Below are 25,990 nucleotides of genomic sequence, written 5' to 3'. Positions count from 1 at the left end.
CATAAAACGAACAAAATACCTCGTTGGCTGAGTACCACATGAGGAATTAAGCTTTCTTCTTGGTTTGCTTCTTCTTTCCTTAAACTTCTGCGTCTATAGCCTTTCTTTCTGCTTTCTGAAATCGCCTTTCCTTGTTTCCCTTCCGGGATCTCTTCTTCTACTTATCTATACTTCTAACATCACAGCACCCCCTAGTGGCGCTACACCAAATTAACATAGAAATACACAAATGTAGAAAGAGAAATGTGACAGTTACACTGGCACTAGTTTTAGTGGTTTAGCTCAAATTGGGCTCCGTGCAGCCCGTTAAGTTTGACAGTACTGTGTCAAACAGAGAGAATAATCAGGGTTTGATATCCATAGACAGCCTGGATGGAATACATGTCAGAAAGAGAGAACACACAATGCACAGAAGCACAGAGTGGAAAGTCAACAGTGGACAGTCAGTCTCCATAGATAGACCAGGATGCAGAGGGGGACACAGGGATGAGGAGGGAGCAGATGAGGCTTTAGTTCTGCTTCATTTTGGTATTCTCTCTCGACCACAGCAGCCCTTTTATGACCGTCCAGCAGACCAGTCTGCCCAGTCAGCTGTAGGGGAGGAGGTCACATGCTGCAGTGACCTTCACAGGGAGGTTATAAAGTGAAGTGATGCTCTGTTAGTGGAGCTATCGTGTTTTTCTGCACATCCTCAAAGAGCTTCAGACCAGACCAACCAGCACAGTAAGTACACTGCCCACATTTTGATAGTAATCCTTTTGCTTATGTGGCTCTGAATACTACATTACCCATCAGCCTCAGAAGACTCCAAGAACTACAGAAAGCACACATCAGCATCCACTAATGCACAGTGATAACACTAATCAGACAAGAAGAAACGAGCTGACTGCAATTTTTAACATTTCAAATTATCATCATATTAAGTTGCAGCTGACATATATTCAAAGATTTTTTTTACTTTTTGTGATGCACAATTTGATATTTGATGCTGTCACATATTCTGAAGGTGAATTTCTACGGTTGCACACATTCATTTTAAATCTATGCATAAAAATGTAAAGGATTCAAATTTCATGGCACTCCCAGCTTCGAAAGGTGCTGATGCAGTGTGCAACTCTTCTGCTTTCAGTGTATGGCACACTGTGTGACACTGATTACCAAGTAAGCTTGGTAATCTTTCAGTGCAAGTTTAATACTTTCAATCTGTGCAGTAATACTGAACTGAGGCCATTACAACACCATCAGTTATCTCTACACTGTGTCTGTGTAGGTAACAGCTGGAGGGCTCTGATGCCACAACAAAACTAGATTTACCTGCTTGCTTTGCTTTGCTTCTTTTTACCAGCACTGATGTGATCAGTGCACCATTTCCTGTTGCATTCCTACAGGAAGCAGGCACATTATGAGATCATCGTAAATTTCCCAAACTGTCACAACTGTGTCTGAGGTTACCCCCGAATGTCATTTCAGAGGAGCTGATTTCTGGTCTGCTTTATAACAAATGTGTTGATAATTTAATTGATTTAAACAAAGTTTACCGCACCTGAAGACTTGGTTTCAAATCTGTTTCACCTTAAATATTCAGGAAAAAATAATTTGAAAACTCAGGGGCTTCAGGGGCTGACCGAGGGGTGAGAAGCTGATTGAGGAAGAAGTTTCTGTGGTCTTAAAGGCTTTAAATGTTTTTGTGTTCTGTAAAGTCTCCTAAATAATCTACATTTGTCAATATTTTATTCCCCATTTTTAAACTGTCATGCATCTGCAATGTGTGTGAACTTCATGTGGACTTGGCTGTGGATGCATGGGCCTTTATTAGGTCAAAAGTGGCCTAGCAGCTGCTTTTCAGCCACTAACAAAATGGTCCATGAAGTTCTCCCAGGTAACTTTGTCCTGAAGATGAGAAGAAAGAGGAGAATGGACTGATGCTTGTACGGCAGCTCTCTGCTCTATTTGAGCACTCAAAGCGCTTCTTTACTCGACACTGCGACATGCAGCCTAGAGGAGCCGGGGATCGAACCACTGACCTTCTGATTAGTAGACAAACTATCTCCTGAACCACAGCTGCCCCTCATCTCATCTTGTGAGTCTTACTTCTGGCACTCAGACTCACACAAAGGGAAACAACTGAATTGTTATATTTACCGGCATGATTTGTCCCGGCAGCATGAGCTCAGCCATGGACATACACTAACAAAGGGAGACGCCTGACGGAGCTGATGTGGCAGCTGTTAGCCCTCTGAAAGCCTGAGTAATGCAGTGAGTTAGGCCAGACCTCCTGCGAATGACTGCAATGCCAATTTGTTGACATCACAATTTAGTTCAGTCCATGTCTGGAATTTACTTGCAGCTAAATAAAGACTTACAGTGCAGTCAATGGGATGAATGATTGTTGTGAACTGTAATGTTGGGGAACCACGTCTGAAGGATAAATATGGTCTCATTCTATTTTTTCCTCATTGTGAATAATTTCAATAAAACTTTGCAGCTGCTAAATAAGAAAATCTGTGATAATATTTGCCATTAAATGATGAGGGTGCACAAACCCGTGAGCACGACTGGTGGAAAACGGTGGAAAACGAGCTACATTCATTATTCATATATGATGAGAAACTCTGTTACTGTTACATTCTCAAGAACACAGACCAAATTATCAAAATTAACACCAAAATTAACACAGTAGTTAGGGAAGGCCAGCACTGTTGTTTCTTAACAAGGCGAGAACACTGCGGTTTAAGAATGTTCTTGAAGAACATTTAAGGCACGGGGAAGATGTTTGAGACACAACGACCTGCTGGAGACCGTTATCGAATGTGCTCATCTGTGCGTTTTGTGGGTTCAGATGTCTCGGTTCGTGGACATGGCGGAGTTTGGAGAAGCTGCTCGCTACCTTCGCCTCACCAACTTGGAGCAGCTGGCTGCCAAGGCCCAGGCGTTTGATGGTATCCATTTCCAATGAATACTTCTCTGTACACAGGTCTATATGTTGTATGTGTACGAGTACTACTGCCTACTAAACAAAAACTTATGTAATCCGTTTCCCTTAGGCACGAAGCGCGTTTGGATGCCTGAGGACACTGAAGCATATATTGAAGTGGAGATCAGAGAGCTGAACGGAGACAAGACCACTGTGGAGACCAAAGATGGACGGGTTAGTCACCCTGTCAGCTAACTAAGTACTCTATAGGCTGTTTATTTATTAGTCATTTAATATATTGAGCAGAGACATTCAGGCTGACACAGGTTCAGGTATTAAGCAGTGACTGAACAGGCTCAGGTCAAAAAGAAAAACAGCACACTCGCACACTGTGACAGCTGCACCACACTTTATCCCCAACAACAGAAATATATCTCCTTTTATTCATTTTCATTTTTATCTTTGTCCTGCATTAAAAATCTTTGGAAGTGACTTTGAGTTTGCTCTGAAAATCATCTTATTTTATAATCAAATCCTTAAATTTCACAGTGTGGGATTTAACTAAAGCTCTGTGTGAACTTTGTGTGCGTGTTTCAGTTTCTAATAGTAAAAGAAGACGACCTCCAGCCAATGAACCCTCCTAAGTTTGACATGATAGAGGACATGGCCATGCTGACGCACCTGAACGAAGCGTCTGTCCTCTTCAACCTGAGGAGGAGATACAGCATGTGGATGATCTATGTTAGCATCTACTCGAATACACAACGATCAGTGGACCTCAGAAACATTTCTTCCATCTTCCTCACTGTGCATTTCTAACCCCGTGTCTCTGGGTCAGACCTACTCTGGTCTGTTCTGTGTCACAGTCAACCCGTACAAATGGCTGCCGGTCTACACCCCTGAGGTGGTAACGGCCTACAAAGGGAGGCGACGCGCAGACATGCCACCGCACATCTACGCCATCGCCGACAACGCCTACACCGACATGCTGCAAAGTGAGTCACCTTGAACCTCTCAACCCCCACCTTTAACCTGCCATCTGTGTAAGCTACAGCTTAGTCATTAGCCATACTATCATACTATAAGAGTCTTTATACTGTAAGGTGGCTGGGTGAAAGCTAACTATCTAAATGACTTCTATACTGCACCTTTCATTGCAGTTAAACCTTAAATGTGTGCTCTGATTGTGGTGTCAACATTTTTTAGTGTATAAAGCTTCTTCATTTGCTCAGCGGAGGGTAATGTTAGTTTTTATAGTTAGACCTCATACTAGCAGTGTGGTCTCAAGTTTGTAGTCATACAGAGGGGTGGTTATTTGGCTTCTTATCACACTAATATTTTGGTGTAGCACCTGAACACCAGATTTTCTATTTGCTTCTATTTGTGTGAACTTGTAAAGTTAGAAGATTTTCCTCTTGGCCGTTTATTCACCCGGGTCTGTTCTCCCCCACAGATCGTGAGAACCAGTCAATGCTCATCACGTAAGTCTGAATCACAGCTCATCTAATCTCACAGGCGGTGATAAAACAGAGTCAAAACTAGGGCTGCAACTGTCGATTATTTTAGTAATCAGTATTCTATCGATAATTCCATCAATTAATCGAGTAATCGGATAAGAAATACTTTTGTCTTATTAACAATCTGCATATTTTAACTTCAGTACTGCAGTTTTTCTCTGCCTGAAACAAACAGGGTGGATGGAGCAGCTACAAAGTTCTTTTCTTCACTTACTGATCAGGTGGTTGATGAAGGACCTCCACCTGTTTCCCAGTAAAGGTTTAATGGTGGTTACAGGAACAAGCGCTGCTGCTTTGGATGCTAGAAAAGCGTTTCCCTTCACTCCACCTGAGCTCACCGTCTTGATAACAGCACTGCCTCTTTATGCTTGCCGCATGCGCAGACAGACTGCACATAAAACAGCTGCTGCTGCTGTTGTATCAGTGTTTTTGTTGAAAAAATGTATTCACAAGCATCCTCCTAAATATGTTTGTATTGCAGGTCTATTTTTAGCTGCTAATCAGGACTTAAAGCATAAAAAATATTTTGATGGAGTCACTAGTGCTAATGGTGGCACCTGCTCGCAAACTGTTGTGATTGCGGTCCGTTCCAATAGCTAACAGCTGAAATTGTCAGCACAAGCGAGCACAACACACACACACACACACACACACACACACACACACACACACACACACACACACACACACACGAGTGTAGAGAGCAGTGGAGGCGTGGAAAAACGTGTTGGCGATGACACACTCAGTGTTAAAGGGTCATTTTCCCAAATGATGGAAATCCGTCACAGCGATGGAGAACTTTAATGCTGCTAATGTGGGTGAAACGTTCTGCTTACACGGAAACATCTGAGCGCTGCAGAGTTTAAACGAAGCATCGAAGCAACAAATTTGTGTCAAGGAATTTTTATAGTCGAATTATTTGAGTTACTCGAGGACATGAAAATATGAATTTGATGAGAACAAACAACTATGTGCTATATATAAACACACAGTTTGTTTAATTAAACCTCTCCCTGACAAAAAGGGGTTGGGATAGGGCTAAGGCCCCAGATCAGGAAAACTAAACTCTTATACTACTTTCCACCGCCGAGGTGCCGGTGCTCGTGCCAGTGCTGGTGTCAGTTTCAATGAACCGGTGAAACGCTTAAGAACAAGCCTGCGTTTCCACCACGCTTTGTGAACCGCTCCTTTACGTATGAGCGTGGGCGGGTCCTCGTCTGGACACGGAAGCCGAAGGTCACAAACGTGGGAGAACACGCTCCCCTTTCTGTGCTGCAAATACGCTTTAGGGTCCAAACCAAACTACTGCAGCATCTGTGTGCAGCACAGAGGGAAACACAGACAGCGATTAGAGCAAGACGACAAGTACGCACTTTGTGTCCTTTTATCTGTGATATGAACTGATACAAAGCAGCAAGTTCAGCCTTAGAGCCCAACCTAATTCACAGCCGTGAAAATTGCTTCACTTTTCTCCTGTAATACACACCATGCAGTGAAATAGCCGTAGAAATCTTTACGTTGAGATGGCCCCGCCACGCCCTTCTGCTGGTTGCATCACGCGGGGCCGGAGTTGAACCCATTTTTTGGCCGAGCACATTTCCGGTGGAAAACCCACTGAACGGTTCAAATACTGGCACTGGCACCCCGTCAGTGAAAGAAGGGCCTCAGAGAAACACTGGCAGCAAACTCAAAGCAAACAGACCTTCCCCATGAAGGAGTAAGACAGGTTGCAGTGATTGAATTGGCCTCAGGAAGCAAACCAAGACTAGGTAGAGTTTGACCTGCAGTCCAAAAGGAATCCAAAGGCTGAGCAAGGCCCAGGAACATGTGGTGCAGAGATACCAAGGCAACAATGCAGAAAAACTGACACTATTGAAGGGATCTGGAGAAGATCGTCAAGTGGAAGGGCTAGCAGGGAGTTGTTTTAAACCTTTTAACTGAAACGCGGCTGTGTCGTTGCACCATCCTTTCAGCGGTGAGTCAGGTGCCGGGAAAACAGTCAACACTAAGAGGGTGATCCAGTACTTCGCCATCGTCGCTGCTTTGGGGGAAAATGTGAAAAAAGGAGTAAGATGTCTCAACGTTTTCTCTTTTACTTCATTAGTATTTTGTTCCAGTCAATATTAAAAAAATACCGACTTTTGGAGTATGTCTGCAATGTTGCATCTCTCTGTATTCAGGGATCTTTAGAGGATCAGATTATTGAAGCTAATCCAGCCATGGAAGCATTTGGGAATGCCAAAACCATCCGGAACGACAACTCCTCCCGCTTTGTGAGTTCAGCAGTATAACTATGCTCCTCAAAGCTGGAGTGGATATCAACGATTTGTGTTAAATTTGTGTTTCAATGTGTTATCAAGACTGGGTTTGTGTTTGTGTGTTTCAGGGAAAATTCATCAGAATTCACTTTGGTCCGACAGGGAAGCTGGCGTCTGCTGACATCGACATCTGTGAGCTCTCTGAAACGGTCGTTAGTTTGAATTTGAAGGAGTTAAACTGCTCGAGTGTGTTAGATTTTTTTCTCAGTGTTTCTCAAATGGCCGTTTATAATCCTGCAACTACAAACCAGTTATCCTCTGACAGACCGACTGACAGCACATTCCTGCCTTTGTAAACGATTTCTGAGCCAGAGATCTAAAAAAGACAAGGTCTGTTAAAATTAAGGCCATCCCTCATTATGTAGGGTTGCATGCAAAATTATAGCAAAATGGCCTGATTTTTGTGAGGTATTAGGGTGGAAAGAGGGCTCAAACAACCCATCATCCCAGTGAAAACTTGGGAACTAAAAGTCCAGGTTACTATTCTGCCCTCTAAGTTCCCAAGATTGAACCAGTTGCAGGGATGCGTGTCTAAAGTCTCGGTGTCAGATCCCAAAGGGAACGTTTTGAGGAGCTGCAGGTGTCTCTTGATGTTTTGGCTGATCAGTGAATGTAGATGTGTGTTTATTTTACTCAGACCTTCTAGAAAAGTCCAGAGTTGTGTTCCAGCAGCCCGGAGAGAGAAGCTACCACATCTACTACCAGATTCTGTCCAATCACAAGCCAGAATTACAAGGTAAAAAAATACCCTCTGCTATGGCCTGTCCAGCTGTGAGGTAACCACCAATATCAATTTACAGAACAAACTTTCTATCTTTCAAACTGAACTTGTGAACTGGATTCATAGAAGGGCCACACTGACAGTCTGTGACTTCAGTTATCATTCAGGCCACAACACACAGAGCCCCCTGTTAGAAGCTAGCAGGCACATTTAACCAGCAGACAGGTGAGATCTGACTCACCTTACGTGAGGCTGAAGCTCTTTTTAAACGTCCCCTCCGGGCTCGGTGTCCCACTGGAGACGCTCATGTGATTAGAAACATGGCTGCTCAGCGCTCCCTTCACAAACCCGCCGCGGCCTTTCTGTGCTGCAGGAAAATGGCGGCCGTTAGTTTTCATTTCCTGTTCCGCCTCCGGGCGTCCCGATGGTTACATCATCATTAAGTTCACCGAGAAATGCACATGTGAAAAATATTTTTTACTGTAGAGATAATTACAAACGCAAAATTTCCTTAATTCATTTTGACAAGTTTTTATTGGCCTAATAGAAGCCATTATACAGCTGTAGAGGAGCGAGATTAGGAAACAAATATTTGCATAGGAAGTAATCTACATCTGTGTGTATGGAGGACCAAAAATGCCACAACAAATCACTCTGAGTGATCTTCGCCTGAGCTGCTTTGTAATCAAAGGAAATGTAATAGCCAACACATACTGTACCTGCTGCAGAGTGTGCACACCATTTAAATGGTGTATCAGCCATTAGATGGATGGATGCTCTGCTCAGTCCATAATTTACACTCTTAAACAAACATGACTGATACAAACACAAAAAGGCCATTCTTGTTGCCAACCAACAATTGTAATCTTAAGTTGTATAACTTAAATAAAGTCTGTTTTATCAGTTTAGTGCTCTCACTTTGATTGCTGGAATCTTTTTTTTTAGTTGCACCGTTGTTATGTCAGCAGTTACTGACTGCTGAAGTAATAACATTTAAAAGCTTGTGACCTTTGTCCCAGTCTAGCTTAAATTATACTTTCAGTGGCATAAAATGTTAGTGCACCTGATGTCTTGAGGTTGGTTGCTTTTCCGGTAAGTTACAAAGTTCTAGGTATTTAAAATATTTACTTATTAAAAGTTTAGGCAAGTGGTTTAACACTGATATCTGCTTATTTTTTCCTTTAGGCCTATTTATTGGTTAGAAATGCTGCAATATTATTTTTAAAGTACATTATGTGAGTAGTAGCTACATAACATATATCAATCTCTGCATAGACTGAGAGTTAATTATAATAACTTTATGTCATGTGTTGCAGACATGCTGCTGGTGACCACCAACCCCTACGACTACCAGGTGTGCTCTCAGGGTGTGACCACAGTGGAGGGCATCAGTGATGGAGAGGAGCTCAGGCTCACAGACGTACGATAAACACGCCAACATCTCAAACAACACCCTCTGCTCTCTGATGGTGCATGTAACCATGTAATCTACATGTTTGTGTGCAGCATGCCATGGACACGCTGGGCTTCACCCCAGAGGAGAAGTATGGCTGTTATAAAATCGTTGGTGCCATCATGCACTTTGGCAACATGAAGTTTAAGAAGAAACAGAGAGAAGAGCAGGCCGAGGCTGACGGCACAGAGAGTATGACACACTTAAACACCATGTGATCAATGGATGCAGGTGATGCTGCCTGGTAGAGATTTTGGGCACAGGCAGCTTACAGAAGTCTTGCTGTGTATTATGTCATTATTTGGACATTTTAGCATCTGAATACAGCAACCCACCTGTTTGAACTCTTCTCATTAACATTTCCATAATTTACATTGTCTATATGATCATATGTTGGATATTAATACACATTACCTGTAGACAGTGGTGTGCTCAGTGGTCTTAGGGTGACCAGATGGAAGACTGGGCAACATTTTTAACCCTGTCCCACATACTGAGACCATGCCCCCGATTTTGATTGGCTCTGCAGTGCATGCATTTTGCTAAAGTACATTTGCAAAGAAGGGAAGTCTTTTTCCTGTAGACAAGTGCAGGTAAAGCTGTCTTACTGCCAGTGCCATGCCCAACAAGGAAAGTCACCATGAAGTCACAAGCTCTTCTAATTTTGGTGGAATATGATGATTCTTGGTTATGGTCCAACCAAATGTTATGCAATACCAGTTGTGGGCCAAAAGTCTTGAGCTAGGGCTAACATGAATACAACAGCGGTTCTCTGTGCCAGACCTGGCTCAAATCTTACAACTCACCTGGTATCTGTATAAGGAGGAGCGGTGTTTGAGCTGAGGCAGCCCTCAATCAGATAAGTGTTACAGGGAAACAATTCAGAGGGTTCTGCTTGTGGTTAAGATATCCAAAATTATGGCATCAGTTTTATCGTTGCCTCCTTATCATCCATTACAGCTGTGGAATATGAATCTAGTCTATAGTGACAGACGCCTTAGATAATTACCTGTATGTGTTGTGTGTGTTAAGGTGCAGATAAAGCAGCTTACCTGATGGGCATCAGCTCTGCCGACCTGCTGAAAGGCCTGCTGAACCCCCGAGTCAAAGTTGGAAATGAGTTTATTGTTAAAGGACAGACTGTAGAACAGGTCATCAAAGTTTTCTGTCTTTACTGCAAAAATCTTAACTCTAAATTTCTAAACAGGTTTAACGCCAGTGCTAGAGAACCTAACATGTCGTGTTTTATGTCTAGGTCAATTATGCAGTGGCCGCCCTGGCCAAAGCCACCTATGACCGCATGTTTAAGTGGCTGGTGGGCCGTATCAACTCATCCTTATACACCGCTTTGCCTCGTCAGTACTTCATCGGTGTGCTGGACATCGCTGGCTTTGAAATCTTTGAGGTACAGAGGAAATAAAACAGTCACACTCAGCAACCCTGAAATCCAGCCAAGGTCCAGGACTTTCCAATGATACCAAATATATATAATCTGAAAATAGCTAGTGTAAAAATAATGCACAATCAATGGAACAAAAGTCCTGAAATCATAGCGAGGTTGTCCTAAACATCAGCTAAAACTCAGCTCAGCACAGAAAGCACTAGTATACAGCTTTTCAGATAACAGGAAACATTTTGTCAATCAGGATTTTCTCTTGTCGTGTGACTCACGTTGCAGAAGCTCGTCTGGCTTCCAGTCATTGTGCTAGACTAAAATCTTCTGTTGGGGTAAACTTCAAAAATGTTGTTCATCTCTTTTTGCAGTTCAATAATTTTGAGCAACTGTGCATCAACTACACCAACGAGAAGCTGCAGCAGTTCTTCAACCACCACATGTTCATCCTGGAGCAGGAGGAGTACAAGGCTGAAGGCATAGAGTGGACCTTCATAGACTTCGGTTTGGACTTACAGGCCTGCATAGACCTCATAGAGAAGGTATGTTTGCATGCGTTATACAGACAGAAGAGGACTGCGTTGGATGATTGCAAAGTGCAGTCTGTGTGAACATGAGATGAATTAATTAGAGCTCCTTTTTCCAGCCGATGGGTATTCTGTCCATCATGGAGGAGGAGTGCATGTTCCCCAAGGCCACGGACCACAGCTTTAAAACCAAACTTTATGATAATCATCTGGGGAAGTCACCCAACTTCCAGCGGCCGCGTCTGGACAAAAAGCGCAAATATGAGACTCACTTTGAGTTGGTTCACTATGCTGGAGTGGTGGGTATCACTTCATACAGTTCCTTTTTCTGTTGGTGGTCATGTTTTAGTCTCTATGAAGCTGAAGTTCTCCAGTCTTTATTAGGATAATTTAATTAAATATTCTCAGTCATTAAAGGCACCGTGGCAAGTGAGTAGATATTATTGATCCGTCCTTAATCAGTCACTGTTGCTGTACAGTTTCAACTCTGCTGCAGTAGGGACGCTGCACTGGCCTTTTGAGTTTTCATTTGAGCTACATTCATCACTTTACTCTCACTATGATAATGCATTCTGCGTTGAGACTCTGAAGATGTAAAATGTTGCTGGGGAGGGAACATCTGGATGAGATTTGGTCTGGTGCTGCCCCAGTGTGGCTTTGATACTTTAATGGATAAAAGGATGACTGACATATGATGGGAAACACATTAGAGCAAAGGTTAGGGTATCAAGCATGCAGCTTGGGGGCAGAACCCATCCACCAAAGGGTTGAATCCCACCCCACTGCATGGATTTGATTTCCAAAGTGTGAAAATTGCTGATAATTCATTGATATCTTACATTTTTCAATAAAATGTGCTGCTGTTTCTGGTGAGGTGATGCTGACGTTAATAAACAGGAGAGGAAAGTTACGAGTACTTCCAGGTCTTGTTGAGGTGTTTGAGTTTGAGTTAATTCCTGGTTTGCAACAGGCACATATAAGAAGACATATTTGTAAGATATCGCAGGCTGTTCAACATCTGTTTTGTAAACTGATGGTTCATTGAACATGAACATTTTAAGAACATAGGTGTACTCATTTACATTTAAAGAAATTTAGTCTCTTATTCAGTTGTTTTACTGGTTTGAACCCATGTGAGATCCAACTGGGCTGGAGGTGGTCCAGAAACTAAAATGTGTTTGACATCTTTGCATTAGAAGGTTGAATATGTCACCAGAGTAACTGGATGGTTATAGTGTAGCACGTTAACATCTGGTCTAAGGTTTGCTGCTGTGTACACTGGTCATTGTTAACAGTCTGATTATGAATGCATGTAAACTTGGAAAAGCTTAAGTAAAGCTGTCATGAGAGTGTGGCTGATGATTTACAGATTGCATTTCAGTCAGTGTGTTTCTTTTTTTTTTATCTCAACACAGAGAGCAAAACGCGCACACATCTAAAGCCTGATCAAACCTCAATGATCAATACAGCAAATGTCAGCCAGAAAGCTTCTGATACCACGTCTTGTCCCTTGCCTGCAGATTATTGAAAATTGATATGCAGACATCTTTTTATTGTAAATCTCAATGATGTGATTGATATGAATATGTATTTCAGTTCTAGTAACCTGAAGAGTGGATCCTTCCCTTGAGATTTTCTTTGACCTGAGATGTGTGTTGATTGAAATAAAGGAGAACATATATCAGGCTTTAAACACAGAGCTTCTCTCTGCAGAGTCAGATCTGCCTGAGGTTAATGACACATTAAAGAATTAGTGTAAAAAGCTCCGCTGACCGTTGTAGGTGCCGTACAACATCACAGGCTGGCTGGACAAAAACAGAGATCCTCTGAATGAGACGGTGGTGGCCCTCTTCCAGAAATCCTCCAACAAACTGATGGCTGCACTTTTTGAGAACTACGTCAGCTCTGACATGCGTAAGTAAACAGCTTCACTGAATGTTTAATTAAACAGCATTCATCAGCCACAAAGATGAGCTTACCTGCACACCAGTGAAAGAACTGTGATAAAGTGAGTGTGTCTTGCTTGTTGTGTTGCTGTAGCGAGTGATCCGAAGGCTGAAACCAAACAGAGGAGGAGGAAAGCAGCTTCTTTCCAAACTGTTTCACAGTTGCATAAGGTGCGTTCACTCGAGACTATCATGAACTCAGTTCTGCTCAATATTAATTTTATCTCTTCATAAGCTTATTGGTGCAGCTCTCCACTACAGTCCCAGTTTCTCATGCACCCTCTTGGGAAAATGAATTGCCCACCCTGTCATACACTGTAATGGAGGCTTCAGCTCATTGTGTGTGTGTTTATTACAGGAAAATCTTAATAAGCTGATGGCTAACCTTCGCAGCACTCAGCCTCACTTTGTCCGCTGCATAATCCCCAATGAGAGCAAGAATCCAGGTAAAACCATGAAGCCTCGGTGCCCACTGGCACCTATTCTCTGTTAGGTAGTCCACCTCATCCAGAAAACATAAACTTGTTAAAAGAATGATCTATAACTGGCTCCACGAAAGGTGTTTTTATTGTCTCTTATTATAAAGATGCTGTTAGCACTTAAAATGTTCTTTAAGTTACATTTTGAGACGTCTTCCTGTGTTTTTTCCAGGTGTGATGGATCCCTTCCTGGTCCTCCATCAGCTGAGGTGTAACGGCGTCCTCGAGGGCATCAGGATTTGCAGGAAGGGCTTTCCGAACCGTATCCTGTATGCTGAATTCAGACAGCGGTCAGTCCCAAAACTAACACACATTTATTTAATTCACCTATTTTCATATTGCTCTTCAATAATTGACTTTTTCCTTCTCAGTTATCGCATCTTGAATCCTTCTGCGATTCCAGAGGACTCATTTGTGGACAGCAGGAAGGCTGTGGAGAAACTGCTGGGCTCTCTTGACATAGACCACACCCAGTACAAGTTTGGACACACTAAGGTACAACAAACTCATGTTAACCCTGCTTTAGTGGCTCAGTTCTTGGCGTTAAGCTGGTGATCCCCCCCTCTTCTCCTCAGGTGTTCTTTAAGGCGGGTCTGTTGGGCCAGTTGGAGGACATGAGGGACAACCGCCTGTCTCAGATCCTCACCACAGTTCAGGCCAAATGCAGAGGGAAGCTGATGAGGATGGAACGACAGAAACTGATGCTGCAGAGGTCAATATGACAACCATCAGATGATAATGAACCAGTAAAAAATAGACTTCAAAAACACCTCCTGTTTATGTTCTTGTTTCTTTGTGGAACAAAGGATTGAAATGACGTGCATCGTTTCATTGTGCATAAAAATGTAATTGTAAGAGTGAAAATCAACACACACAGAGTGTCATGAACATATATCAACCTACAAAAATCCCCAAATTACTCCAAATTAAGCAGAAATTAAGAGACTCTAGGCTGGAAGTCTACTACACTGACAGCTCACTGAAGAGCTTGTAGAGATTTCTCCTGGAAGGATCTGATACTTTATAATGCCAACATTCTTTTATCCACTCTTCTTCCATTTAGCCAATCCGATTTATCCGGTGGTAGCAGCTCGAGCATTGCATTAAACATGTCCTTTTCAGTGATTTCCAGTTCCACAGGGTCATGAGGAGCTCTCCAGCTGGATAAGATACTGTAAACAATCTCAGCAGTGAGTTTACGATCTACACCGGAGTTCCCTCCTAGCTGGAATTTCCTAGAAAACCTCTGAAGTTGGCATCTGGATCAGATGTCTGAGTCTTCCAACAGAGGAAACTCATGAACCTCTGTCCATTATGCAGAGTTCATGATTATGGATGATGGTTAGCATGTGGACTGTTAATCGAAGTTTCCAGCTCAGATCTGTCTTCATTGCAGTGCAGTGGCTTCAGACTTGGTGGTACTGACTCTCATCTTTGGAGTATTTTGGGGCTGCAAAGAGACTGATGTGGTTTTTAATTATTTCAGAGACGCTGTGATGGTGATCCAGTTTGCCATCAGGGCATTCTTCTCGGTGAGGACTTGGCCGTGGATGATGTTGTTCTATAAGCTCCGTCCGCTGCTCAGGAGTGCCCAGGCAGAGAAGGAACTGGCCGCTCTGAACGAAGACTTCAAGAAACTAAAAGAGGCCTACGACAGGTGTGTTAATGTGCTCGTGCTTGAATCAGGGCTACAAACTGATGTGAGCTTCATGCAGACAGATGTTTGGTGTCATCTCATGGTTCTTTTCTTCATCAGGTCTGAAGTGAAGCGGAAAGAGGCGGAGGAGCGACAGGTGGCTTTGGTTCAGGAGAAAAACGATCTGGCTCTCCAGCTTCAAGCAGTAAGTCACAAAAACAGTAAAGGAGCAGTGCCACATTTTGTTCACTCACTAAATCAGGGAAATGAATCAGCTTATAAAACTGCATTTTCCTGAAATTTTGTGAAATAGGAATTTTCACACTGATACCTTTTATAAGACACTGTTTGAAATGAGGCTGTGTAGTGCTCTTACCGAACTGTCTATGGACTGTAGAAAGACCTGGTGATTGTTAAGAGGTGAGCGTTGTTCTACTTCCTGTGTTTTTTTTGTCCTGGGTGACCTTCCTATGATTCTCTTTTCTTGCTGTCCTGGTAGAAGCAGCCTGAGCTTAGTTCTGCTGGTGACCTCTTTTCCTCACCCCTGTCACCAAGCACTTGTTCATAGGCAATCATACAATTGAATTCAATTTTATTTATAAAGCACCAAATCACAACAAACAGTCGCCTCAAGGTTCTTTATTTTGTAAGGTAAAGACTGTACAGGAAGAAACCTCCAGCAGAACCAGGCTCAGGGAGGGGCAGTCATCTGCTGAGGGGGGGCTGACCATTGAGGTTCTCTCTCTGCTATTGTAGCGTCTTTACTTTACAAGATAAAATCTTGATATCATTGTTGCAAACTGGCACTGTTTGCAACAATGGCACAAATTCAACTGAATTGGAGCTTCAGAGTCATATCAGTGACTATTCCAATTCATATATGGTTCCTCTCTTTTTTTTAACCCAAACCATCCAGGAGCAGGACAACCTGATGGATGCAGAGGATCGCTGCAACCAGCTGATTCAGTCTAAAATCTCTCTGGAGTCAAAGCTGAAGGAGATGCAGGAGCGCCTGGAGGATGAGGAAGAGGTGAGCGCCACGCTGACCTCCAAGAAGCGTCAGCTGGAGGACGAGGTGTTATCACTGAAGAGAGATGTGGATGACCTGGAGATGACCCTGGCTAAAGTGGAGAGAGAGAGACATGGGGTTGAGAACAAGGTGCGTCCCCTCCAAAAAAAAAAAAAAAGAGTGTATCAGTGCTGTTTTCCATCACTTCCCTCACACACAGAACAATGTGTTTCTCCGTGTGCATCTCCATCCAGGTGAAGAACCTGTCACAGGAGATGTCGGTTCTAGATGAATCCATAGCGTCACTGAGCAGAGAGAAAGCTGCCCTGCTGGAAGCTCACCAGCAGGCACTGAATGACCTTCAGGCGCAGGAGGACAAAGTCAACATGCTGGCCAAGACAAAAGCTCGACTGGAGCAGCAGGTGGACAGTGTAAGAAACGACCTTCTTCAAGTATTTCACACTGAGTCGTAAGAACAAACTGAAGCAAAGCCAAACATTCACCACGTCAGTAAGATGTCGTTCCAGCAGAAGCGCAGAGCAACCTTAGCTGTCAGGTTCTCCAGATCTGTGGAGCTCTGAATTGATGCTGTACAAATAAAATTTAACTTTACTCAAGTAACTTTTTTTTGCTTCTGAGGTTTAGTGCTGAGTACATACAGTTATGAAAGGGAAAATGAGCTTTCTTACAGGTTGTAAACATGTTTAATTCTGCTGTAAATCTGTAAAATGTGAAATTGTAACATCGGAGTCTGCAGGCTTTCACTCACTTTTGGAATCAGCCTCGAGTGGACATTAAAGCGTTCTCTAATTTTATTTCTGGTTTCCCTCTCACGTTTAGGTGGAAGCTTCTCTGGAGCTGGAGAAGAAGGTGCGAACCGATCTGGAACGAACCAAACGGAAGTTAGAGGGGGATCTGAAGCTGTCCATGGACTCAGTGAAGGAGCTGGAAAACCAGAAGGAAGAGCAGGAAGAAAGACTGAGAAAGTAGGAGAAATGTCCAGAGCTTTGTAATATAAATATTTAGCTATAAAAGGGCTCATTTGACCTTAAAATAAAAGAACTGTGGTGCAAAAATAAATACATCCAATCCCTACAAAACTCTTGCCTCTCTTCATCCTTCTCTAAAGAAAAGACTTTGAGTTGGTTCAGCTTCAGTCAAAAATGGAGGATGAGCAGAGCCTGGTTACTCAGCTTCAGAAGAAGATCAAAGAGCTTCAGGTTGGTGCAGAGCAGAACGTGTTCTGCTTCCTTTTCTTCACTGTCGCTCTTATAGTTTGCTTTGTGATTGCTGTCCTCAGACTCGTATCGAGGAGCTGGAGGAGACGCTGGAGGCGGAGCGGGCGTGGCGCTCCAAAGCTGAACGTCAGAGGAACGATGTCGCCAAAGAGCTGGAGGAGCTGGGAGAGAAGCTGGAGGAGGCGGGAGGAGCCTCTGCTGCTCAGATCGCTCTCAACAGGTTCAAATAAACCTCACTTTACATAAAGGAGGTCTGTGTAGGGTCAGAAGTGGAGGAAGTTTATTATGGTCATCTCAGGCACACAGCTGTAGCTGTACGTATGACAGAGAAGTCCTTTAATAAGTAGGCCTAAAGATCATGAAAAGTAAACTATAAATATATGGACTACAGGATGATTAACTGAGCTTTTAAATTCTGTCTGTAAACATCAGCTTTATTCCCAGGACATGTACCTGACCATCTGAGGGATTAGTTACCTGAACAGGTTGTCTCCCTTTCAATAGAAACTGTAAATACCTTCTCATTAAACAGGAAGCGAGAGGCAGATTTCCTGAAGTTACGGCGGGAGCTGGAGGAGGCGGGCCTTCATCACGAGGCGACGGCCGCCACTCTGAGGAAGAAGCACTCGGACATGGTGACGGAGCTCAGTGAGCAGATAGATGCTCTGCAGAGAGCCAAACAGAAGCTGGAAAAGGAGAAGACTGAGTTCCGGCTGGAGGCCGATGACCTGGCTGCCAGTGTGGAGCAGCTCTCCAGGGCAAAGGTAGAAACAGACCTCCACCTTAAGGGGGGGTGGGGTGGGGGGTGCACTCCACCAGTTTTATTTTAACCCACCATTATTATAAAAAAAGCTGATGACAGGACAGCCCCAGTTACAAACAAGGGTGGTTTTTCCACAGAAGGTTCCTGTTGTCCAAACCGTCCCAGAACCTTAAATTAAAAGTGGCCATTGGCTGAGAGGTACACTGTTTACACTTGATTTAAACCTGTGATCTGGATGGTTAATCGGAATAATGAATAAAACATGTTAACACACGGGTACAATCAGATTTAAACAAGTTGTTACATTGTAACAGCCGGGGGATCTACACCAAGCTGACTGTGTTAATCGTCTGTGTGTGCAGGCGGCTGTGGAGAAGATGTGCAGGGTCTACGAGGACCAGCTGAATGAAAGCAGGAGCCGAGCGGATGAGCTGCAGAGACAACTGTCTGAAGTCAATGCTCAGAAAGCACGAGCAGTCACAGAAACCAGTACAAGACGCGGACACACCAGACACCAAATACTTTATTGGTCAAACTGCAGCAGATTAAACGTTAGCTTGCCAAGCTCTGGCTTTTGTTAATGAGACACAGACACGGTCATAAAAATGTTGGAAATGATGCAGTGATGATGACCATCAGTACAGTCATGGCTGCATTACAAATAGAAACACTAGTAGATGATTTTGCTACTTTTGACGTCACCAATTTGTCAAAATGCAGCTTCTTAAGTTTCCTGATGTTGATCATTTCATCACCTCATTTTTCCCACAAAAGCAGAATTTCAGACTCAGCTGATGAAATACATTAGAAGTAAAAACTTTACAATACAAAGTTGTAGCTACTGACGGGACTTAGAGCACCTGCAAGAATTCACTCAATTCAAATGGTCTTTGATCTAAAATGATTTGCACTTTAATGCACAAAAGAAAAAACATAAAATGAATTTCTGAAGCTTTTCATACCCACATACCTTTCACTGTTGCTTTTTCAGCTGAGTACAAACGCCGTCTGGAGGAGCGGGACGCTATGATTGTTCAGCTCCAGCGTTTGAAGGCAGGCGTCTGCCAGAACGTGGAGGACATGAAGAAGCAGCTGGAGGAGGAGAGCCAAGTAATGTTTAACTCTTAAAACTGTAACACATCCCTTCGATACAGAGTTCCCTGATGGTCCTGCCTGTATTTCAGCTTTTTATCAATACTTTTATTACTTTTTTTTGTTAAGGCATTTTTCCTGTGTCTGTGTTTCAGGCTCGCGTGGCGCTGGCTCACGCGGTGCAGGCATCCCGACACGACTGCAGCCTCCTCAGAGAGCAGCTGGAGGAGGAGCAGGAGGCCAAGGCTGAACTGCAGAGGGCGCTGTCTACGGCCAACAGTCAGGTGGTTCAGTGGAGAGCGAAGTACGAGACTGACGCTGTGCTGAGAATAGAGGAGCTGGAGGAAGCAAAGTAAGACAATACTGCTATAGCTGCTGGTCACTCTGCAGCTCTGTTCTAACTCATTACAGGAGAATGCAAAGATCACTTTTTTTTTTTTTTTAATGCAGTTAGAGTCAAAGATGGAGCCTTGACTTTAGACTGGTGGATTTTAAGAGATTGAACTGCTTTATTTGTAGGAAGAAACTGGTAGTGAAACTGCAGACCTTCGAAGAAGCCGCTGAGGCATCTCAGGCTAAATGCTCCTCACTGGAGAAAACCAAAGAGCGTCTGCAGACAGAGATTGAAGACCTGATGGTGGACTTAGAGCGCTCCAATGCTGCAGCTCTGGCTCTGGACAAGAGGCAACGCAACTTTGACAAGGTCAGACACCCCAACATAAGCAAAACATGGTAGATTAATTCTTCAATACCCACCATCTGTAGGTGTGGTGAAACAAGCTCAGAAACAGCTTTGTGTGTTGGTTTGATGCAGGTGCTGAGTGACTGGAAGCTGAAGTTCGAGGAGAGTCAGACAGAGCTGGAGGCGTCACAGAAAGAGTCTCGCAGTCTGAGCACTGAGCTCTTCAAACTGAAGAACTGCTATGAAGAAGCTCTGGACCAGCTGGAGACGATTAAACGAGAAAACAGGAACCTGCAAGGTGCTAGTACCTTAACTTACTCTAAACACTCTGATATCTTCATTGTTGGGTCTTTACTTTAAATTAACACGGCTCGAGGTGACTGTAATTGTGATTTGGTACCCCTCACCCCCACCCCGACAACCCTGAAGTGAATAAACGGAAGAAAATGGATGGATGGATGGATGGATGAATGAATGAGGTTCTGGCATCAAATCTCTAGAGAATGTCATGATAAACAGGAAGGTAGAGCTATATCATATAGAGCCACATGCAGTGCATTGTTTTTAGCATGGATGTATAAAGAAAGCAGACTTATCCTCTGCATCTGAAAAGCAATTCCAAGAGTTGTAAACCTGCATTCTTTGAATTGGTCAGCAGGGGGCGACTGATCTGGTTGCAAAGGGAAGTTTGATTGTATAGAAGTCTATGAGTGAATGACACTACTCGAATCATAACATTCAGCAAATCCCGTTAAGTTGGGATACCCTACAGATGAGCAACGTTTGTCAGTCAACTGTTAAATTAATTCTATAAATGATGGAAAACTCAGTCACAAGCCTTTGTGCATAAAAGTCCTAAAATATGAGAACCATCCAATCACCAAGTGAAAATGTTAATGATGATGTTGCCAAAAAACCCAATCCACAGTTTAATCTGCTTTAAGAAACCAACACTACAGAAACAAGAGTCACATTAGTGCTTAGCAAAGTTATAGTTTCTTACCTTTCTGTTACTCCGGTGGACATACCTGTTGAGTCACTGTGTGCTGCACACACTGTTTATGGAAGAGTCCAATGAATAAAATAATTCCAAGATTTTATTCATTTTTTAATGTTTCGGGAGTTAAGGGGATAAATTCTGGGTGAATTCAGCATCTTTCCGCTGTATCAAAGTGTTATTAAAGTTTTTGATTCCAGAGGAGATCCTGGATCTGACAGATCAGATCAGTCAGGGAGGAAAGACGATCCATGAGCTGGAAAGGATGAAGAAGCTCCTCGATGTGGAGAAGAGTGACATTAGAGCTGCTCTGGAGGAAGCAGAGGTAACTACCTGCGGTAATTAATTACCTGTAAAGTCTTGATCACCTGAGCTGTTGAAATGATAGCTTCCATCTTTCCAATGATCAGGGGACCTTGGAGCATGAGGAGAGTAAGATCTTGAGATATCAGATGGAGCTGGAGCACATAAGGGCGGAGATGAACCGAAAGATTTCAGAGAAAGACGAGGAGATCGACAGCCTCAGGTAACAAATATATCACTAACAGACTCAGAGGGACAAAATATAAGGAATAAATAATGAATGAGATGAAACTGGAGAATACCAATACCAATCATACCAGAAGAAAAGGTTCAAACCTACTTCATAAGTGACCACTGCAACCTTAGTGTTGATAGACTTGAGGGGTAATTCCAGTGCTGTCCATCAGGGGGAGCCACCAGCGTTCCCTGGAGGCCATGCAGGTCAATTTGGAGGCAGAGATTCGCCATCGCAGTGAGGCGGTTCGTCTGAGGAAGAAGATGGAGTCTGACCTGAACGAGATGGAGATCCAGCTGGGACACGCCAACAGGCAGCAAGCCGAGAGCCAGAGGATCATCAGACACCTGCAGACACAGGTACTCCTGTCACCTGTGCTCAGACCTCATTCAAATCTGAAGCAATAGTTCAGCCTCTGTGGTGACTTAGTCACTCACAGTGTGAGTGACAGCCACACTTATTCACTCACAGTGTGGCTGTGAGTGAATAAGTTGTGAGAATAAGTTATGACCAAAACCAAACAACAGGATCGCCCCCTAGTGCTAAAGAGATATAACGTTTAGGTAAATCTGCACCTAAAGGGTAAAGGTCACTCTTAGGATGCCAGCGTTCACATTCTGGACCGGGAAGACCGATGGTGTGACAGAGCAGCAAAAGCAGCATCTATGCCCGCTGTGAACGAGCATCACTGAACAGAGGTGGAGGCTTCCAACACCAACTGTCAGCCTCCTACAGGACAGTCTTAAGATCCCTTCCTAGGTGCCTCAACTCCCACTCACACCTTACTTCAGGGGACCTCAGGAGGTCACATGATAAGATGGGGAAAGGTCTCTAATAGTGGGTCAGCGACCACCTCCAAAGGGGACACCCCCACTGGAGTGTCGCTCTCCACCTTTTGGTGGAGAAGATGATGATGGATGTATGAGAGCTGAAACGCTTCAAGAACATAAAGATGTCCAGTCGCCTTTTTTTTCATGACAGCGTCTAAACCGCTGTGCTTTGTTCTGTCACAGGTTAAAGAGCAGCAGGTGGAGCTGGAAGACAAAGTCCAGCTGACCAATCAGCTTAGAGAGCAAATCGCTCTCCTGGAGCGGCGTTGTGCACTGATGTCAGCAGAGGAGGAGGAGCTGCGGGGGGTCCTGGAACAGACAGACCGCGCCCGCAAGATGGCCGAACACGAGCTGGTGGAGGCGTCAGAGAGAGTTAACCTGCTCACTACACAGGTTAAATAGATATGCCACATCATATTAAAATATGAGCCACCGATATCCACATAAATAACTTTTTTATGGTTTGATTATTTCCTGTGTTTTAGAACGTGGGCCTCGTGAACCAGAAGAAGAAGCTGGAGTCCGATCTGTCTGTGCTGACCGGAGAGGTGGACGAGGCGATGCAGGAGAGCCGCAGTGCTGAGGAGAAGGCCAAAAAGGCCATAACTGATGTTAGTCCTGACCTCTGACCCCTGATCAAACAATTAAATTTAAAATTTAATGAGATTAACACGGTTTTCCAGTTTCAAGCTCAGTCATCAGATGATGAAAAACTACAATTTAACAGCAGCTGAATGGAAAATGGCCTTATTAAACTTTAAATTTAATTACTCTAATAGCATTTCTTATTCATGTTGTGCCTGATTTATTTTTCCCACAAAGCTGTGATTGATGCATCCATCACGCTCTGCCAGCTTCAGAGGCTTCTTACCTGAATCCTCTTCATGTCTGTGCTTCACCAGGCGGCCGTGATGGCGGAGGAGCTGAAGAAGGAGCAGGACAGCAGCACCATCCTGGAGAGAATGAAGAAGAATATGGAGTCTACAGTAAAAGGTTCATTAACACCAAAAAAGACCCCCAAAAATGCCACGTTAGTGTTTGGATGATAGGGTGGAGCACAAAGCTCGATTAATGAGCTGCATCCATAAACTGTATGCGTGCATCACACAGACACACACACAGCTAATAAAGTAGTAGAATTTAGCTCACCGGAGCTGAAGCCCACACTTCCTGTCCCACACTGCTCCAGCTCAGTGAGCACAGTTAGCTGATCTGAGGTCAGCCACACGTATCTGTGCTAAGGAGGAAACAGCAGCATCAGTGGGACCTTCACTGCTTCCACATCTGTTGCCTTAAACTGTTTCCTAATATCTGTTCATATTTCCTCACCTTCTAGTCCACAGGCTGCTCTGGTGCAGCTTTAACTCTAGACTTGCACATTCAGTTCTATTAGAAGAGTTTTTTTGGAAGATACTTTTATGAATTATAAAACAACAGCACCTTTTAAAAAACTTAATCCAACTCTAATTTCACATATTTGCAGCTCATAAATTCCTAATCAGTGTGAGTGCTGCATTTGTGTGATTCAGGCCTCAGTTTGGGTGAATGAGCATCCACACCCACACAGATGACCTGTGTTTGCTTCACAGTGGCGTTAACATCATCTGTGTGCTCCTGACAGAGCTGCAGGTCAAACTGGACGAGACGGAGCAGATGGCACTGAAGGGCGGAAAGAAGCAGCTCCACAAACTGGAGACGAGAGTGAGTGAAAACCTCTCCAGAAATCATATTCTCATATTGGGGAAAGTCAGCTTTCAAGGCCTGGTAGTTTAAAGTGGATGTATTTTATTTGTCCTTATTTTATGGTGGATGTTGATATTAAATATTCAGTCTATGTATTTGATGCATGAAGGCTCCTTTACGCTGGGCTCGGCTCTCTCGTGCTGGGCACGAGTAGCCAGTTCATGGGGGTCTGACCTGGATAATGAGTGAGAGGTGGGGTACACCCTCGACAGGCGAACCCTCTGCCATCACACCAGCAGCCACTTTATGTTCACCATTTAACCTGATAAGCAGGTTTTTGGATTTAGGAGCAGGCTTCTAACAACGTCACAGCTTTCTTGTACAGAGACAGAAATGGGGCGGGGCAGCATGCAGGTAGTATGGAGATTGGTTCTGAGCTTCAGTATACGGAGGATTGGATCTGACAGTTTTGGTCCTCCATATCAGTAACGGGTGACAGAAAGATAAACTGAAGTAAACCAGCTGCTGTGTGCAGGTGAGGGAGCTGCAGACGGAGCTGATGCTGGAGCAGAAGAAAAGCGAGGAGTATCAGAAGGGCGTCCGACGCTACGAGAGGAGGGTGAAGGAGCTGACGTACCAGGTGTGACATCACAGCGTCCAGCTGCTTCTGTCATACAGATGTTCTGTTGTTTCTGTGTTTTTAATGGTTCTTGGTGTGTTTGTGCAGTCGGAGGAGGACAAGAAGACTTTACTGAGGATGCAGGAGCTCATCGAAAGGCTGCAGGCCAAAGTGAAAGGCTACAAGAGACAAGCTGAGAACGCTGTGAGTCTTCAGTACCGCTGCTCTCTTTATCACAACACAAATGAATATGAATATCATAAAATCTCAAAAACATGGTGGCGTGGATAACATTGATCCCTTTCATCATGGCACCTGTTAGTGGGATTTATCAGGGAGCAAGTGAACATTTGGTCCTCAAAGTTGACGTTAGAAGCAGGAAAAATGGGCAGCGTGAGGATTTGAGCGAGTTTGACGAGCTGATGGTTAGACGACTGGGTCAGAGCATCTCCAAAACTGCAGCTCCTCTGGGGTGTTCCCGGTCTGCAGGGGTCCGTATCTATTAAAGGAAGGAACGGTGATGAACCGGTGACAGGGTCACAGGCTAAAGGCTCACTGAGGCACGTGGGGAACGAAGGCTGGCCCGTGTGGGCCGATCCAACAGATGAAAAAGTTGATGCTGGTTCTGATAGAAAGGTGTCAGAATACACAGGCCATCACAGTGTGTGTATGCAGCTGTAGACCAGCCAGGGTGCCCATGCTGACCCCTGTGACCCAGGAGTCCAGGCTGTGAAAACAGGGACATCTACACAAAAGAGAGGAAAGAGGAAAAACTTTTCAAAATAAAAGCCAAGAACAATTAAAATGTAGTTTTTTCTTTTAGAGCCACTCTAATCTATCTAAAAGAACCATTTTTTTTTAAATTGAAACATATGTTTGGCCACCAGGAGGAGCAGGTGGGCTGCAGCAGCATCCGTTTCCGGAAAATCCAACACGAGCTGGACGAAGCTGAGGAGAGAGCAGACATCGCCGAGACGACCGTCAACAAGCTGCGGATTCGAACACGTGAACAAACCAACAAGGTCGCCGTGGTGAGTCACGCTCAGGCGGAGTTTAACGCTGCTCTGCTGCCGTCGCTGTTTCTAACACACCGTTTGTGTCTCTGCAGATCGCTGATTCAGTTTATGGACCCTGAGAGCATCCTCTAAAATAACATCATGAAGAAAAGAAAAACATTTGCAGAGATATGAATTGTATGTGTGTGTGTGTGTGTGTGTGTGTGTGTGTGATTTTTGTGTAGGGTTTGTAGTTCATTTTGCATCATTGTGAGTATTTTAATTTAAAATGGTAATTGTTGATACCTGAGCACCAAATTTCATCACAGCAGATGAAAAAAAATCAAAGAGATGAATTTTAAGATTTTGCCAATGATAAAAAATAAGGATTTAAAAAATTTTTTAAAAATTTTAAAAAAATCACACGTTCTTGGGCCCCTAAGAAATTTCCCACAAACTTTCATCAACTCTTTGAGTCATATAACACAACCTCCCTCCAGCTGTCGGTGGGCGAGTATCAGTAAGTACTTCTAGTATTAGAACTAATTAAAATGAGCCAAAGCCATGAAGAGATAACTGTACAGACCTGCAGGGCTCTAAAGGAGCTGAATCATTCATAAAAATATTACCAATGGGATGT

General features: G+C 43.8%; 1 protein-coding gene across 1 annotated transcript; it reads left to right on the top strand.

The window, feature by feature from the left end:
* Window positions 1–2,839: 2,839 nt before the first annotated feature.
* On the top strand, window positions 2,840–25,593 carry LOC115782628 (myosin-7B-like). The gene is made up of 45 exons (XM_030732922.1): window positions 2,840–2,939; window positions 3,045–3,148; window positions 3,512–3,655; window positions 3,753–3,909; window positions 4,368–4,395; window positions 6,405–6,498; window positions 6,612–6,704; window positions 6,818–6,881; window positions 7,387–7,485; window positions 8,787–8,890; window positions 8,977–9,115; window positions 9,956–10,074; window positions 10,179–10,328; window positions 10,688–10,858; window positions 10,963–11,142; window positions 12,625–12,757; window positions 12,884–12,960; window positions 13,148–13,235; window positions 13,441–13,558; window positions 13,640–13,763; window positions 13,844–13,980; window positions 14,755–14,925; window positions 15,025–15,109; window positions 15,821–16,063; window positions 16,168–16,344; window positions 16,754–16,899; window positions 17,043–17,133; window positions 17,214–17,371; window positions 17,684–17,915; window positions 18,277–18,403; window positions 18,906–19,024; window positions 19,162–19,358; window positions 19,526–19,709; window positions 19,821–19,986; window positions 20,886–21,010; window positions 21,096–21,211; window positions 21,396–21,582; window positions 22,237–22,446; window positions 22,539–22,664; window positions 22,956–23,046; window positions 23,675–23,754; window positions 24,272–24,376; window positions 24,464–24,559; window positions 25,243–25,386; window positions 25,464–25,593. The coding sequence occupies exons 1-45, from the start codon at window positions 2,840–2,842 to the stop codon at window positions 25,488–25,490; spliced, it is 5,826 nt and encodes a 1,941-aa protein (XP_030588782.1). The 3' UTR covers window positions 25,491–25,593.
* The last annotated feature ends 397 nt before the right edge of the window (window positions 25,594–25,990 follow it).

Source organism: Archocentrus centrarchus, chromosome 7 (genome assembly GCF_007364275.1).
Source record: "Archocentrus centrarchus isolate MPI-CPG fArcCen1 chromosome 7, fArcCen1, whole genome shotgun sequence".
Classification (NCBI taxonomy): domain Eukaryota; kingdom Metazoa; phylum Chordata; class Actinopteri; order Cichliformes; family Cichlidae; genus Archocentrus; species Archocentrus centrarchus.
The sequence above is the reverse complement of the archived record's forward strand: the minus strand, read 5'-3'. Positions and strand labels throughout refer to the sequence as shown.

Coding starts and splice junctions, on each gene's coding strand:
- LOC115782628 (XM_030732922.1), top strand. CDS start 2,840: ATGTCTCGGTTCGTGGACATGGCGGAGTTTGGAGAAGCTGCTCGCTAC. Junction 19,359..19,525: donor GAGGAGCTGGAGGAAGCAAA/GTAAGACAATAC, acceptor CTTTATTTGTAG/GAAGAAACTGGTAGTGAAAC. Junction 25,387..25,463: donor AAACCAACAAGGTCGCCGTG/GTGAGTCACGCT, acceptor GTGTCTCTGCAG/ATCGCTGATTCAGTTTATGG.